Source organism: Phascolarctos cinereus, unplaced genomic scaffold (assembly GCF_003287225.1).
Source record: "Phascolarctos cinereus isolate Bilbo 61053 unplaced genomic scaffold, phaCin_HiC Scaffold_726;HRSCAF=1367, whole genome shotgun sequence".
Taxonomy (NCBI): Eukaryota; Metazoa; Chordata; class Mammalia; order Diprotodontia; family Phascolarctidae; genus Phascolarctos; species Phascolarctos cinereus.
The window spans coordinates 316,382,040-316,400,046 of NW_027556098.1; the positions used below are offsets into that span (position 1 = coordinate 316,382,040).

The window sequence follows — 18,007 nt, forward strand, 5'->3', positions numbered from 1 at the left end:
ATCAGAGCTGTGTATTAAGATGTAATGGAAGGAATCCTGGCTTTGCTCCTTCTGAGCTATGTGATCTTGGGCAAGTCTTATAATCTTTCTGGACCTCAGTATCCCATATGTAAAATGAAGGAGGCAGTCAGACTAGATCTTGAAGGCGCCTTACTGTCTTAAATTCTGTGTTTCAGCACAATGCCTTGGGTACTACATGAAGAGAGGACTAAGGGAAGGAGTCTGGAACCAGGGAGCCCAGTTGTGACCAAAGACAAATGAGAACTCAATTAGTTGTTTCAGACCTTTATCTCCAGAGACTTAGACGACCATTTCAGATGGAAGTGGAGAGGTGGGGGGAGGAAGACAGACAGACAGAGATGGAGAGGGAGAGGGAGAGAGAGATGCTGGAGAGAACAGAAGGAGGGAAAGGCTAGAGAGGCTCTGGGGAGGAAGAAAGGGGAAGGGGGCAGGGAGAGCCTGGGGGGGAGAAGTGGAGATGGAGGGAAAGGTCACCCATGGAGAGAAAGCGACATTGGTCGTGGGATAGAAGGGAAGGGGATAGAGAGATCTGGAAGGGAAGGGGTACATGGGTGTAGGTGTGGTGGTGAGGAACCCCAGGGGTGTTCAGGGAGAGGAGTTCTTTAGGACAGAGATGTCAACTACACTGCCTGCTCCCCACTTAGGCCTGACCAGATAAAAATGTAATTAGGAAATGTTTAACAGTAAGTAAAAATGCAATAATCATAATGCTAAAATGTGGTTTTCAAAGTCAATATGCACCCACAGGGATCCTTATATATAGTTTTGTGGCCCTATTTCTATCTGAGTTTGACTCTACTGATTTAAGGGATAGAGGGGGAAGGGAGGCTCCTTAGAGAAGGAGAAAACAGAGACCTTAGGAAGGAGACAGAGGACCAGGAGGAGGCTGCTAGAGCCAGATCCAACTGGCTTGTGCCCATTCTCAGAAAATTCTCAGTTAAATTCTCAGCAAATCAGGCTTGATCTACTATTTTGTTGATTGTCTAGACTTAAGAAAGTGATGGAGAAAATGTTCATAGTGCACATTAAACTAAATTAAAAGTATGTCCTGCATACATTTCCAGGAGGTAATTAAGAGGACCAGAGGAGGAACAGAGAGTCTTTTCTCTTGAGAAAAGGGATAATATGGAGAATGGGGGGGGCACGCCAAGGAAGAAAGTAGGATTCTCAGATCTGTAGTATTCATACATTCATAGTTTAGAGCTGGAAGGGACCTTAAGAGCTGTCTAATTCAACCAGCACATTTTCTTTTTTTAAAAAATCAATCAATTAATTAATTTTTAGTTTTTAACATTCGCTTCCTCAACCAGCACATTTAACCAATGAAGAAATTAGTTTCTTCAGAGAAGTGACTTGCCCAAGGTCACACAGGGAGTAAGGAATAAAGTTGGGAATTGAACTCAGGTCTTCTGACTCTAAGGGCAGTTAGATGGTGCCATGATGCACAGAGTTCGGGCCATCAGGAAGACTCATCTTCCTGAGTTCAAATCTAGCCTGAGACACTTTTACTAGCTGGGTGACTCTGGACAAGTCATTTAACCCTGTTTGCCTCAGTTTCCTCATCTGTAAAATGAGCTGGAGAAGAAAATGGCAAACCATTCCAGTATCTAGGCCAAGAGAACCCAAAATGGGGTCACGGAAGAGTCAGACATAACTGAAACAACTGAACAACAACAACAGGGATTGCGAGAGGCAGAAGTGAGGTGTGACAGCGTGCCATGTAGCAAAGACTCCATTTCAGCTGAAATGTTGACTATGTGAAGGTGAGTGATATCGACAATTGAAGTCAATAAGCATTTATTCAGCACCTTCTTTTCGCCCTGTCCAAGGCACTGGGGATTCAAGAAAGGCATAAAACAATCCCTGCTCTCCAAGAGCTCAAGGGGGAAGGCAACATGTAAATAACTACATACAAACAAGCCACAGATGGGATCAACTGGAGATAATAAGAATCCAATCTAGAAGATGGGGCGGAGTCAGATGGTGAGGGATTTGAAATGTCAAGCAGGGGCAGGTGTCTTTTATTCTGGAGGCAAGAAGGAGCCAGGGGAGACACTGGAGTGAGTACATGTTTAACCTTTTGCTTTCGGGATGCTGATTGGCAGCTCTAGAGGGTATATTGAAGGAGAGACTGTAGGCGGACACTGTTGGGAATCTCTGTAGTGCAGGGAGATATAAGGATCTGAGCTAGAGCGAAGCTGTGCGAGTCCAGAGAACGGGACACATGTGAGAGATGTTGGGGAGGTAGAATGGATGTGACTTGGCAACTCATTGGATACGGGGAGTAGGGCTGAGAGAGAAAGGAGGAGCTTCATAAATGGATGATGAAAATTCATTCATTCATCTATCAACCATTTATTAGTCAGCAGCTTTGATGTGCAGCACGCTGTTGGGCACATAGCAGCCCCTGAAAAAAATACCAGTTGACTGAATGACTGACTTGGCCCTGGGGGAAACAGAAAAATAATCTATCTTCCGGTAGCCTGCATATGCTCTAAGAACCAATTCCAATGCCTCCTCCTCCTCCAAGAAGTCTCCCTAATCTCCCCCAAAGTGATTTCTTCTTCCTTGGAACTCTGTATGTCTCTTACGTTGTTACCATATTCTTATTTGTATTTTAGTTTTCTGTTCCCTCTGTTCTTAGCCCACCTACTAGACTGTGAACTCCCTGAGGACAGGGACTGAATTTTTCTCTATTATCTCTCTATACACAGTAGGTGCTTAATAAATGTTTGTTGTAACTTGTGTCTCCTCCAACATAGTGCTCTGCACACAGTAGGGGAGTAAATATGTCTTGAATGGATTGCATTAATAAGTTGGGGCAGGAGAAGGTTCCTCTTGACTAGGGGTCTTTGATACCCCATTTGTCTGTGCTGGTCCCCTTACTGGTCAATGGGCTTGGGGACTGAGAAAGATACTGGTAAAGGGGCCAGGAGAGCTCAGGACTCTGGGGGTGCCAATGAAGAGGCCCATCCCTTCCAATCCCTCAAGCTGAGCCGTCCAACTTTGGGGGAAGGGTGTTGAAATGAGGGATTCTCTATAAGCTGGTGTCAATTCTGGACCAAGCCCACCCAACTCTCCCTTCTGTTTGAAGACACTTTTAGCTGATTTTGGGTGGAGACACTCTGCAGTATCACAAAGTTAATCAGGCATTCTCAATACTTTTTAATGAAAACATTCTTGTCAGTGTAGTTGATCCCAGCAGGAAGATGGATTTGCACAGAATGATCCACAGTCTCTTATCTTCTCTAGTCAGTGATCATGTAGGGTCAGGGCTCAGTCTGGGGCCAGAATTAAGGAAGCAAGGGAGATGGTTTCATTAACACCATGCTCATGCCAATCACCTGGCTTCTTTTACTCTTGAGGATGTGAGGCAGCACTGCCTCCTTCTTTTTTTTTTTTTGGCAGCACTGCCTTCTGAAATACTTCTGAAATAGGGGGAGAGGGGAGGTCTAGGAACATGGTTCATATTGCCACCTAGTGGGGAAGCATGAAAGAGACCAGACCTGGGGGCTTGCTAAGATGGTCTTTAGTGGGACTTAGAATCCTCGAATCCAAAATGACAGAACACAGAATGCTGGATCTGGAAAGTTTCTTAGAATAGAGAATGTCAGATCTGAGAGGGACCTTAGAACCCAGAACGTCAGAGCTGGGAGGGCCTTTAGAACAGAGACTTGTAACAAAGAATGTCAGAACTGTTAGGAGTCTTAGAACACAGAAATGTCAGGACTGGGATGGGCCTTAGAACATAAAATGTCAGACTTGGGAGGGACATTAGAACACAGAATGTCAGAGCTGGAAGGGTTCTCTTTGAACAAGATGGTGGGAATAGTAGGAGCATAGCAGAGAACTTTTGGGTATGGATGATACATTGAAAAAGACTGCTGGTCTTGCAGTCTACAGAGAGCTAGGGTTTAAACCCTACCCTGATGCTCACTAGCTGTGTGACCATGGTGAATCACTTAGCCTCTCCAAACCTCAGTTTTCTCATCTGTAAAATGGGGATAATACCTGTCATACCTTCCTCATAGGGTTGTCATATAGCTCAAATGATAAAATTTTTGTAAAGGGCTTTGTAAAACTTAGAAACACTATGTAAATGTCAATGTTATTAAAGAAGGAAGAAAAAGGTGGCATCATGGTTTGAGCAAATTTAGACTGACTGCCTAGCTTCCTGCCAAAACCAAAAAACCAAACCAGGACAGAGACAAGATATAGAAGCAGTGTGGGGGTGGGGGAGACCTCAATTCCCCAGTCATTTGCTGGGCCTCTTTCTGTGAGGAAACATTTTTTGACTTGCATTAATGATGATTTAGAAGAAGGTAGGAGTGGCATCAGTGATTGTTATCCTTGATCTACTTCTCCCAAACAAGTTGAAATGACGGGAGTCTTAAGAAGAAGTATTGCAGCCAATCCCCCTTGGAGTACAGGCTAGAGGACCAGAAATCTGGGGGCACAGCAGATTCCCAAGGGTTTGAAGGAAGGACAGCGAGGATCTCTGGCCTGTAGGGTAGGTCATTTCACGACTCACGGGAAACTCTCAAGAAGGAAAGCCTACTAACACAAACAGAAATCATTCCAATGGGGGAAAAAAGAGAAGCTAGCTGTCAAAGCCTTTGAGACCCTCTGATTTAAAAAAAATCAACTGAATAAGTCCAGGATGGGAGAGGTATGGCTGGACAACAGTAAGTATGTAAAGGAGCCAGGGATTTTGATGGACTGCTCAGCTAATGTAATTCAGTAAGGTGACAAGGAAGCTAAGCGAATAGGACATAGCAGAAAGTCTAGACCCTAGAGCAAAGGATCTTCACTTGGGGCCCATTAACTGGCTTATATGAATATTTTCAAGGAAGCTGGTAGTATAATGTATGATATAGCACTGGGCCCAGAGTCAGGAAGACCTGAATTTGAATCCAGCCACAGACACTTCCCTAGCTGTGTGACCCTGGACAAGTCACTTAACCTCTGTTTGCCTCAGCTTCCTCAACTATATAATGAAGATAATGACAGCACTTACCTCGAAGAGTGTTGTGAGGATCAAAGGAGATACTATTTGTAAAGCTCTTAGCACAGTGCCTGGTACATAGTAAATGCTATATAAATGCTTATTCCCTTCCCACTATTTTGATAATTCTATTTCAATAGAATCTATTTCCTTTGTAACCCCTATGTAGTTCATTTTTATGCAATTAAAAACATCATTCTGAGAAGGGGTTTCCCCAGACTGCCCAAAGGGTCTATGACAAAGCTTAAGAAGTAGAGTGAAAACAGTCAGGGTCCCACTCTTCTCAGCCCCCATCAGGCCACATCTAGAACAATTTTGTTGTGGGTACCACATTTTAGGAAGGACACTGACAAACTGTTAACAGTTAAATAACAAAACTGAGCATCATCTAGACAAGTGATTTATTTAGCAGCACATGTGGTTGTAAAACAAACCAGACTCAGGGCTTTCAGTAGCCAAGAACTGAGGCGGTTGGTTGACTTTGAGACTCCATTTCATAAAATGGTAAATAAAGGCAAAATGGAGTCATTGATGCTATTTCAAGGTTACAAAACTGAAGAGTGTCCAGAGACCACTGATGGGCAGAGCACTTGAAACCATGTCACATGGGATGGGGTTTAAGGAACCAAGGGTATTCAGTGTGGAGGTGGAGGAGTGCTCAGGGCAGATGTGAGGGCAGTCTCTACTATCTGCAGAGTTGTCATGTCAAAGAAGGGTTAGATCTGCTTTGCTTGGGCTGAGAGCAGAATTGGGCTTCAATCAATGGTACTGAAGAGGATTTCAATTCAAGTAAGGAAAAACTTCCTAATGGAGAGCTGTCCTAGAAACCCCATTCCCTCCCAGGGTTAGTTACAGGGAGGCTGCATGAATGATTTTGGGAATATAAGAGGTGGAATTCATGATTCAGCCAAGGGTTGGACTAGATGCCTTCTGTGATCCCTTCCAGATCTGAGATTCAGTGACTCTGTGAACGCAGAACACAAAATATTCAAGCTAGAAGAGAACACAGAACACAGAACATCACAGCTCGAAGGGAGCTTAGAACATAGAATAAGAAGGCTCAGAAAGAGAAGGAACCTCACAGGGCAAATATTCCAACTTGCTCATTTTACAGATGGGGAAACTGGGGTCTAGAAAGGGAAATGACTTTGCCCCAATGACATACATACAACCAGCCAGTGGCTCAGTCAGGTCTAGAACTGAGGTCTCCTGAGGACCATCTCACTCCGCTTTATCATTGTGACTTGTGAAATTCAAATCCTTAGGGCTCGTTAGCCCAGGATGAGAAATGATGGTTGAATTTATGGGAAATGTCTATCTGGGCCATTTGCATATAATCTGTTTCCAGAACTGCGAGTCTCAAAAATGTGTGAGACTGGTTTTAAGGACTGTGTGAATGGTGCGAACCTATCTCTGTTGACAGAGGCACGACTTAGGGTATGTGTCCTACTCACGGCTATATAAAGGGCAGGATATTCACAAAGATGGGCACATACACACACACTCATACACCAGGCTTTCCCCATGATAGAGTCCATCGGCTAGGGCATATCTGTCTATGTTGTGGAGCTAAGGAGCAGCTTCTAAAGAGAGACATTCTTTATGGTAGGCATTCTTAACCTAGGGTCTGTGACCTTTACAAAAAATTCTGATAACTATTTCAATATAGTTTCCTTTGCAATATTATAGATTTTATTTTATATATTTAAAAACATGACTCTGAGAAAGGGTCCATAGGTTTCACCAGACTGCCAAAGGGGTCCATTACACAAAAATGGTTAAGAACCCCCGATTTAAGGGATGCCCTTTCTCAGGACAGCTGGGACAGGGTACTTGCTCCCCTTTTCCACATTTCCCACCTCCAGCTTTATCTTTCCCAGATCCCTCCCTCACATCAGGTTCAGAGTGAAGATCCTGCGGCTCACCTGAAAAGATCAACTTCTCTTTCATGATCTTGACATCACGGCTGGTCCTACGCACGGCTGCACTGAGCATGATCTGCTCTGGGTTGTAGGTCCGGATGCTGCCCAGTCGCCACCTATGGATGGGAAGAAGGCTGAGGGTGACGCCCTACTGTTTTGGGTGGCCTGGGCCTGAGCCCTGAGCCAGCTGGCCCTGCCTGCATGATAAGGGCCAGTTAGGGACAGGGTCAGAAAGCCTGATCACAGGGCTTAGCATTTGGGTCTCAGGTCTTGCTGTTTCCTCCCTTTCCAAGAAAGAGACCCCAAGCTACAGTAGTCCCCTCTGGAACAGAGTATTCCAGAAAGCAGGGGAAAACTAAGAGTCATAAATCATGTTCTGTCAAAGTTAGAAAGCTTCTCAGAACACAGAATGCAGAGCCAGCAGGGCCCTGAGAGGGCATCTTCTAGTCCAGAGAAAAAACTTGAGGCTCAGAAAGGGCCACGACCAAGGTCATGGAGTAACACAGCCCAGTCTAGAACCTAAGCATCCTGTTCCCTGGCTCAAAGCTCCTTCCAGCATATATCTCACCCTCTGAGGGGCACACTGTGTTTGTAAATGTCTAGCCTATCCCCTACCCTTGCAAGAGGGTCTGCTTTAACACAGGTCATGATTACAGGGGAACTAATGATTAACAGTAGTCTCTTGTTGTATACTACTATAATAGAGACACTATTTACAGGGAATCTATAATCATTATAACAGAGATCACTATTATAGTGACTCGCTATAATAGGGACTTAATATAAGAAACGCTAGCTATTAAGAAAGGCCTGTTATATATTTGAAAGGTATACTATAAAAGGGGCCTGCTCTACCAGCGATCACTACTACAGTGGCCTGCTACACTAGGTGCTTAGTATAAGAAGGACCTATTGGAACAGTGACCACTGTTACAGCGGCATGCTATATAACAGGGGCTGAATACAAGAAACGCTAGCTACTAAGAAGGGCCTGTTACATAATGGAAAGGTATACTGTGAAAGACCTGCTAGATCAGCGATCACTACTACAGTAGCTTACTATAATAGGGGCTTCATATAAAGAGTCTGCTAATACAGAGATCTATATTACCGATAACGTACTACCAAAGGAGTCACTATTACAGAGGCATCAGCTAGGACAGGCTACTGTAGAAGAGGCCCACTGCATAGAAGATCTGTTTTAACGCAAGTCTTTATTAAAGGGGATCAACAGTGATTGCTGCAGAGAAGAAGGCATTGCCAATACCAGATCTGGTCTAGCTAAGATCTACTGTAACAATTATCAACCAGAAACAGGGGCCTATTGGGACTGTGATCTGATCCAGGAGGTCTCTGATATAATGGAGATTGGCTATCCAGCAGGTGGGCACCAGGCACCAGAGGTCTGCTTTAACATAGGTGTGCTATTAGAAAAGTCTCTAGGGCAGAGAACTGGCTGTAATGGGAGTGGGCTAAAATAGCTCTGCTTTCACAGGGTCTACAGTATGTGGGGTCTGCTATAAGAAGGATACACTGAAAGGGCCTTCTATAGCAGAAGTCACTGTCAGAGGGAGTCTTCTATAACCTGCAGGATTATTATTCAAGGAGGTTTGCTAGATCCAGACTTGGATATAAAAGTATTTTATATCCAATACTGGGTATTTTATATAAAACATAAAAGAGGCTTACTGGTTTGATAAGGGGTTGTTATACTGGGGTTCACTGCAACAGGAGTCTACTATAACAAACTTTGGCAGGGGCTGGGCTATTGTAAGAGGGAGCCTGCTAGAACAGGGTGGGTGAGGGGGTGGGTGGATAGCATCTGCTTTTAATGGCTAGGGAAGAAGGAAGCAAGAGAAAGAAGGGAGGACAATCTTGTGGGGGAGAGGGAGGAGCACAATGGGCAGAAGAGCGAAAGGGGAGCAGAGCTTGTCACCAGGGAGACAGTGCTCCTCTCCCTCTCTTTTACCCCCAGTGCTAAAGCAATGTGACAATCCCAAACCGCTCTTCAAGGGCGGCTACAGTCTGAAGCATTAACCAGTCATGCTGAGGGTGTTCCTCTGCTGGCTAAAGGCAACAAGCTAAGTGAGGAGTAAGAGGTGGTGGAGGAACGGTGTTGAGGGGAGGCTGGAGAGGGAGGGTATCGAAAGGGGGCATGTATGAGTCAGGGAAAGAGAAGGGGAAGGAGGCAAATGACCAGTGAGGCCTTTGGGTCCATCCTTTGCTGGGACGGGGGGAGGGACAACTGTCATGGGGAGGCAGAGAATGCTAGGGTTCTTCTCCCAGTCAATGGCTTATCCAGGGAGTAGGGATAGGCTCCTCCCCCACCAAAAATCAATGGGATCATTTTATAAATTAATTATCCACAAAAAAAGGGTAGAAGGTGAGTTCTGGCTAAAAAAGTAGGTGTAAATTTGCAGGGGTATTACTAAGAACATTCCAATGGGCTCCATCTCAAGTGACCCTTCCCTCAACATATAAAAATCTGGCTTGACATCCAAAACAAATTAGAGGAACAGTACTTTACGAAAGTGATTCTTCTTTTAATCAACTAGGGTTCTCTTTACGTGTCAGTTTCTCTGACAAGTGTTTAAAAGAATACAAATCTGAAGTACCCAGGCAGAGATCCACTAGCATAGAAAAGCCTGCCCCATATAGCTACAGCTAGGGGCAGGAGCCAGACCTTCCTTCCTATCCTCCGAAGGCAGGGGAATCAAGGTAAGGCTTGGACAACATTGCAAAAGATGGAAGTTGGACGGCAGGAAGCATTTCCTGCTGGCAAGGGCTGCTGGGCAGTGAACTTGGAAGGAATGGGAAAAAGAATGAGGGCAGGAGGACCCTTAAGCTGTGCCAACCCTGCCACAGACACCTGGAATACCAGAGGAGGAAGCATCTAGGGGATCATCCAATGCAACCTCCTCATTTGGCAGATGGGCAAACTGAGGCTCAGGAAGGGAAATGACTTGCCCATGGTCACAGAGCAAGTTAGTGGGAGAGCTGAGATCAGAACCCAAAATCTCCCTAAAGGAGGAGGTAAGGTTAAGGAGGATTGGGAGGTGGGGGTTGGAGAATAGGATGGGCAGAGGGGAAGAGAGAGGGAGAAATCCACGATCATTGATAGAGAGAGAAGCAGAGACAGTGGCAAGCAGAAATTAATCTATATTGGGGGGTGGAGGAGAGAGACAGAGAAGTGGGAGGGAAGGGAAGAGGGAGAAAAAGAGAGAAGGAAGGAGGGAGAGAGAGAAGAGAGGGAGAAGAAGGGAAGGAGAGAGATACAGAAGGGGAGAGACTGAGCCACATGTCCAGGGTATTCTGGAACTGTGCTAGAACTGTGCTAAGTGCAATGCCAACCATGGCCTACCAGACACCACCACTGTACAAAGTCTGGTCTGGGAAGAAGCCTACAATTAACACCTGTGCTTTCATCCCATAGAGCTCCAGAGCTCCCTTGGCATGCAGCAGAGCCCATATCCCCTGGATGGCTGGGCCATGGGGCTCACTGCTCCCTCCCCTTTGGCCCAGGAAAGGGCCTAAGGCAGTGGTTCTTAATCTGGGGTCTGTGAACCTTGAAAAAAAACCATATTTTGATAACTATATTTTAATGTAATTGGTTTACTTTGTAATCCTATGCATTTATTCTATGAAATTAAAAACGTGACTCTGAGAAGGGTCCACAGGCTTCCCCACACTGCCAAAAGAGGTCCAGGACATAAAAATGATTAAGAACAGGCTGAAGGGAACCCTGAAATGTGATGGGGTGGGGAGACTGAGGCAGCCTTCTCCTCTTTTGGGGATCTAAAGGAGTTGTCAGTTGGAACACCAACTGACGAAAGCAGTGGTTTTTCCTTTTTTTCCTCTTCCTGGCTCGGCCCCTGTCTTTATTCTCACCTTAGCCCCCCAGCCCTGCTGAGTGCAATTCTCTTATCCAAGGGGGATATTAGGCCGAAAGGAGGCAGAAGGGAAGGAAGAAAGTGTTCACTGTGAAGGTGGAGAGGGGAGGGAGCAGAGAAATAGTCTAGACTCCCAGAACTGAAAGGGTAATCTTAAGAGTCCATTCAGTTCAACCTCCTGATTTTACATATGGGGAAAATGAGGTCCCCAAGAAGAGAAGTGATCTGTCCAGGATCACACAAATCAGGGACCAACTGAGATGAGTCAGATCAAAGTTTCTGGGGCTCTTTTTATCACACTAGGAGAGAGGTGGAAGGAAAAGGGAACAGTATATAGGAAGGAGAAGTGAGAAGGATGGAGGGAGATGGGGGACAGGAGGAAAAAGTAAAAGAGGAAGAAGGGAGAATAGGAGGAGAGAAGCAAGGGTAAGGTGAGGAAAAGGAAAAGAGGAGAATGGAGGAGGAAGGAAAAGAGATAAGGGAATGAAGGATGGGAAGGATAGAGGCTAAGTGGGGAGAGGAAGGTGAAGTACGGAGGAAAGAAAGGCATCAGCAGAATTACCTGATTAAGTGATAGCTGAGAGAGGCCCGAGCGCAGCAGAAGAGAAGAGAGGAGGGACAGGCACAATGGTCAGAGAAGTCAGGGGCCTCTGAGGGACTTCCTCCCCCAACTCCACCCAATGGCTCTTTGCTCTCTCCCTGGCCAGCTTCCATCTCCCCAGTGCCTCCTGAACCTCCCTGGGGCACAGGCCATAGGGAGGTGCAGCCCTGTGCTTCCTGTCCAGTGTGGGAGAAAAGATGGTCTTTTCATGGGGCAGACAAGGCATCTCCCCCGACACCTTCCGAGACAGGGATGTGACGGGATGAAAAGAATCCTCGGCAGAGGACCAGGAGAGTGGGGGGGCCTGAGAATGACTCACTGTGGCACCTCAGTCAGGTTACTGTCCCACTCGACAAAAGTACTAATCCCTGTGTGGTCAACTCCACACGGGTGCTATGAGGAGGCACATGGGATAATGGATGGGGAAAGCAGCCCCTCCAATCCTCTGGTCAAGGGCAACCTTGATGATATAACAACGTTAATAATGATGATGATAATAATACTGATAACCATAATAATAACACCACCACTAATGATGACCATAACAACGAGAATAATAATAATAATGTTAGTTAACATTTATAGAGTGCCTACTGTGTGCCAGGCACTGTGCTGAGCACTTTACAAATTATGATCTCATTTGATCGTCACAACAACCTCTGGAGGTAAGTGCTATTATTATCCTAATTTTACAGACGAGGAAACTAAGGCAGACAGAGGTGAAGGGACTTGCCCAAGTTTCTGCAAATGATTCTCTGCAGCTGAATGCACATTCCCAGTCACACAACTGATTGAAAAATAGGGAATTTAGGACCCTCCTTGGAAATAAAAATGCCAGATGGCACCTTAAAGGCGGGCTTTGCTTCAACAAGGAGTCTCTCAGGGATATGTTCAAGATACATAATTGTTCCTTGAAAAATTTAACTGCAGAGATAACTCTGTACCCCCAGTGGAATGTAAGTTTCTCGAGGGCAAAGATGGTCCGACTCATCTAGTATAGAGCCTGGCACATAGCAGGTGCTTAACAGACAAGATAAAACGCTATGAGAACAGAAAAGGGCCTTGTAAATAGTAAAAGGCTTCACAAATGGTTAGTTATAAATCATAAATTGCCTTAAAATTATAAAAGACATTATAAATGTTAAGCCCCTAAAAGGGATTATAAAGTTACAATAATAATAATGATAGCTGATATTTCTATGGCAGTTTAAGGTTTGCAAAAACACTTCACCTATTAATTTCATTTGAGCCTCACAACAATCTTGTGCAGTGTGTACTTTGGGTGTTATCATTCCCGATCCACTGGTGTTGGGGGCAGGATGCCAATCCGGGTTTTCCTTCCTCCCAAGACCACTATAAGATACTCCCTTCTCAAGAGCTCCCTATGGATTACAAAGAGCTTTTAAAATACAAGGAACTTTAAAAATTGAGGCACAGGCAAAAATGTGATTATTCTCTACAAATAAAGTGCCTGGACTCTTTTAAATGTTCCATCATACTCGCCCCTGGGAAGAAGGCTGAACAAGGCCCCACAGGCCAGTTTTGCAGAAGAGGGAAATTGATGCTCAGAGGTGGAAAGTGACTTGTTTAAGGTCACACGGTAAGGGGGTAAGGGTAACAGAACTAGGATTTTCCTTTTTTTTTTTTCTTTAAAAAATTTTTTTTTTCTAGTTACATGTAAGAACAACTTAGGATTTGAAACCTAGTCTCCTGAGGCTCGGTCCAGGGCTCTCATTTTAGCCCACCAACCTTGCCAGACCTGAGGCACAACTGAGGCCAATCCTTTTAACTTCAGGTTTGTTTTCCTTTACACTGAGCTTGACTTTGGGGCTTCAGCCTCTGGCCAAAGGGGACAAGGAGAAAACTCTTGGGCTCAAAGGATTTAGAACTGGAATCAACCGTAGAGAATTATCTAGACCAGAGGTAGCAAATGCCTAATGCTTATTCAACTAGATTAAAATGTAATTGGGGAAAGGTTAAACAAGATAAATAAAAATACAACACAACATAATGTTAATCTGTGGTTTTCTAAATTAATACAGACGTGTTTCTATTTGAGTTTGACACCTCTGATCGGGACCAATCTCCTCATTTTAAAAAGGAGAAACCAAAGCTTAGACAAAAGAAATGACCAGTCCAGGGTCCCTTAAGTAACCTCAATGGGCAAAAATGGTACAGCTGAAAGGACCTCGAGATCAGGCCCCTGGACCACAAGGAGCTTGTAGCAGTACGCTGAGGGTAAGGTTAATCCTGGCCTGGTAGGAACTGGGGCCTGGGGTCCGGCTGTAGGAGGCAGCTGACTTTACTCACTTCTGAAGTACGAAAATGCCCACGATGAGTGTGAAGGAGATCAAGTCAGCTGTGATCCAGATGAGACAGTACTCGTCCGGGGCCTGGAAAACAATTGGATACCCAAAGGACTCAGTGGGCAGAAGAAGCCCCTCCAGAAGGAGCAGGAACAGCTCACAGTCCTTCCTTAGAGAGGAAGATGAGGTGACTGGATTAGAAGGCCTCTGAGCCCCCTTCAAGCTCTAACTATACGATCCTATGGTAATATACAGGTATAATAACTTCCCTGATGTCTTTTGGTCACATAAATGGGGCTTGGGCTCCCAAAGGTCCTATCTAGTTAGAAAGCCTTTAAGCCCAGGGATGGACTCTGCATTTGACCTCCTAGCTAAGGTCCAAGAAGCTCATTTCTGCGATCATCAAATTTTTGGCCACAGCAACTCACTGAAACGATAGACTGAACTACAGAAGGGAGGGGAGTTGGACTGGTGACCCAACCCACGCTGATGAAATTACTAATCATTTTAACTATGGAAAAATGGGAGGGTGTCTGTATCTGTGGGATGGAGTATCTTCAGGTAGCAGGTGAAAATCAAGCAATGGTGCAATATTATTACCCTATAAGAAGGGGTGAACATGAAGACTTCAGAGAAGCCTAGGAAGACTTACATGAACTGATGCAGAATGAAGTAAGCAGGACCAGAAAGAACAGGCACAACTACAACAATGTAAATGGAAACAACAAAACTACAATTTTCACAACCAAATTTGGCCCTGGAGAAGAAACAAAAAAATCGAACTCTATTCCTTGTTTGCAGAGTTGGGGGGATGACGGATGTACGATACGGCATCCACTGTCAGACTTGGATGATGCATGGTTTGGTTTTGCTGAACTGCCTTTTCTTCCTCCTCTTTCTTTCTACGTTAGTGTGTGGAGTATATATCTGGGATGTCAGTGTTTGTGGAGTTCATGTGTTAGTCTGGAGTTGTGTATCTTGGTACTACATATGCACCTATGAGGACAGCTATGCATCTAGAATGTTCTCCCTACCAACTGCTGATTCTCAGAAACTCAGGCCTCCTTTAACACTTGGCTCAAGGGCCACCTGCCTCGAGCAGGTCTTTCCTGGATCCCCCCCACCCCCAACCTCCCAGCTGTGAGGGACATTTTCTACAAGATACCTGTCATCTACCATGTATTTCTTGTATGTTACCCACTAGAATGAAAATTCCCTGAAGGCAGAGGCTGTTTTTGCCTTTAAAAAAAAATTCCCCTAGTGTTCAATACTTTGTCTGACATGTAGTAAGCATTTAATAAATGCTTATGAATTGATTGTCTGGGATGTGCTACTTTACCCTCACAGGTGGTCAATAAATGTCTGTAAACATAAGTGGACAGAAGTGGGAAGTATGTGCATTTTCTCTCCCCTTCTGTATGTGTGTGCTCCCCTCTATTACTCCCTTTCTCTTTATGTTCACTTGTCTCTTTCTAACTTTTTCCTTGATCTGTCCACTTTTCTCACTGTTCACTCCTTTCTTCCTACCTTTCACCTACCTCCCAGGATTGTTGTGAGGATCAAATGGGATAATAATTGTAAAGTGCTTAGCACAGTGCCTGGCACACAGTAAGCACAATATAAATGTTATTGTTATTCCTTTCCCATCTTACAATTTATTTAGATATCATTTGGAACAGAAGTACTATATTAGAAATCTTTTTCATTAATGATGAAAAACATTTTATGTTCTTGGTCATTAACTTTTAATTAATATTAATTAGTAGTGTGTTTAACCTTTTATTTCAGAAATACTGCATCTTTTTTTGTGATCACTGAATAACATTTTATGTTGAAGGTCATTAATTTTTAAACTGGTGAGTTTAATCTTTTATTTCTTTCCCTTAAGAGAAGAAAAAAAAATCTGAAAAAACCACACAAATTTGCCTTTTGTTTTTGTGTGGCCCAGTGAAGACTTGACAAGAACCCTCAATTCAAGTCAATATATATCCTGATTTTTGGGGATTTCAAATGGAAGGTGGGTACAAGGAAAATGAAGAGAAGATGTAGGAAAATATGGTTTGGGTTTAAGACATGAAAGAGGCCAAAGGTATGTAGACCACCCAGAAATATGTGTTCTTTAAGAGTTGGAAGGCATTGGACACTGTGGGCACTGAACAAAAGGGCCAAAAAAAAAAAGGAAAAGAAAAGAAAAAGAAAAAAAAAAGAAACTAGTTATATCCAGATAGACAAAAAATGTCTGACTATTGATGTGGGAGTCATATCAACAAAGGTTAAAATCAATATCCAATTTGAAGGCACATTGATGAAAATAAAAGACACACAGAACTGCAACAGCTTAGACCTGACTGATCCTGCAGCCACTGATGCTGGAAAATGAGAAATTAAGAGACAAGGATATTGACCCTGATTATGATCATCTCACACAAGAGTTGAACCAGCATAAAGCAGTCATTACAGCAAAGAGGTCAAATGGGCCCTGAAACCACCTTATCGAGACAATGATAAACCATGTTGCTAAGTGAAGAGGGATGGCAGCCAGGGCAATACCAGTTGAGAGTACTAACTCATTTGTAAAACTACTAGAGGGGAGATGGGTGGATGATTGTAAGCCTCAAAAATAAACTGCCTTTGAGTTCTAAATCTGTGATCTTATGTGGGACCTTAGATAATTTTTTCTCTCTGGGGCTCAGTTTCATTACCTGTTAAATGGGAGGGTTGGATTAGATGCCTCTAATGTCCCTGCTGGTTCTATATTTTTGACCCTCTGGTTCTTTTCTTTTCTTATTTATTTATTTTTAGGCAATTGGGGTTAAGTGACTTGCCCAGGGTCACACAGCTAGTAAGTGTCAAATATTTGGTCCAAGGCAGGATTTGAACTCAGGTCCTCCTGACTTCAGGGCTGGTGCTCTATCCACTGCGCAACCTAGCTGCCCCTTCTGGTTCTTTTATTGAGAAGCAGCTCAGTATAGTGGAAAGAATATTGGACTTGGGGAGTCAGGAGACCTGGTTTTTGTATTCTGGCTCTGGAACCTACCAGCTGTGAGATCCTGGATAAGTTTCCTCATCTGAATATGAGGATAACAGACGTACCACTTCCCTCGCGGAGTTGTGAACACAGTTCTTTATAAACCTTAAGGCCCCAGAGAAATTAGAATCATGATAATAAAGAGAAATAAAGACGGGGCCTCAGAAACAGGCCAGACTTGGCATACAAGCTCCATAGATCACCTGACCTCTCCCTCACTTCCCTTCTGTATAAAATAGCATTTATTTCTTATCTAATTTGTCACTTTTGTTTAATCCACTGACATTTAAAGTTACAAAAATTAGATTTGTGTTTTCTTCTGGGTGTCTCTAGTGTTGTTCCTCTAAATTGGATCTGAAGTCCAATTTCTGACATATGATACTTATATAACTCTGTACAAGTCTCTCAATTTCCCAGTGCCCCCCCCCCAAACACCTTAAGACTCTATGTTATTGGGTTTGCACTGACACAGGGACTACACAGATAAAATCACAGATCTAGGGGAAATTTTTTTTTTACACCCACAGGGCAAATAGAGAGAGAAAGGGGAACTGGGTCCCTTCTCTTAGTCCCAGTCTCCTATATGTGTTGGCTTATTAGAATGTAAGCCCCTTGAGGGACAGCCTTTGATTTTTCGTTTTGCTTAGTTCAATAAGCATCTAATAAATGTCTTTTAATTATTTTCTCTGTCACCTGTGCTGGGGTCTGCCAGGCTTACCATGATCCAGACGGGGGAAGGCACCTTGGACAGGGTTTGGGGGTTGTCAGACGTGACGGACTGGACGCCTGAGCACCACAGGAGAGAGAAGAGCCAGGCCTCGTTGACCGTGTAGAGGTTCACGCTCAGGTTCCACGCAGAGCAGTCCCTAATGAGGGGAGCAGGGAAGAGTGAAAAAGAACACGTGAGTGCCTCTGAGGTCTGACCTCCCAGAACCAACTGGAAAACCACAGTCATGGGCGCTTCAGGTCTTTTAGCCTAACTTCCTCATTTCACAGAAAGGAGGAGGGGGTATGTGTGAGTTAGGGGCAGAGCTGGGACTCAAGTTTAATTCCTAACTCATCACCCTGTATTTCTTTCTATTATGTCATGGTCTAGGGATGCCCTTTCTCCCTAACTAAACTGTAAGCTTCCTGAGGACAGGGATACAATAATAAAGTGATGAGCTTCCCCACTCAGTCTGAGGACTTCCTGGAGCCAGTGGGAGGGGGAAAACACTGAAAGGAAGTTGTGGCT

General features: G+C 44.3%; 1 protein-coding gene across 1 annotated transcript in view; it reads right to left on the reverse strand.

Moving 5' to 3' along the window:
• GDPD5 (glycerophosphodiester phosphodiesterase domain containing 5) overlaps nt 1-18,007 on the reverse strand; it is a 173,434-nt gene that overhangs the window by 1,489 nt on the left and 153,938 nt on the right. Inside the window, exons 14-16 of the mRNA XM_078156921.1 lie at nt 17,492-17,646; nt 13,750-13,832; nt 6,952-7,064 (exon numbers count right to left, since the gene is read on the reverse strand). Coding sequence (XP_078013047.1) covers nt 6,952-7,064; nt 13,750-13,832; nt 17,492-17,646 — 351 coding nt within the window. The remainder of the gene's footprint in view (nt 1-6,951; nt 7,065-13,749; nt 13,833-17,491; nt 17,647-18,007) is intronic.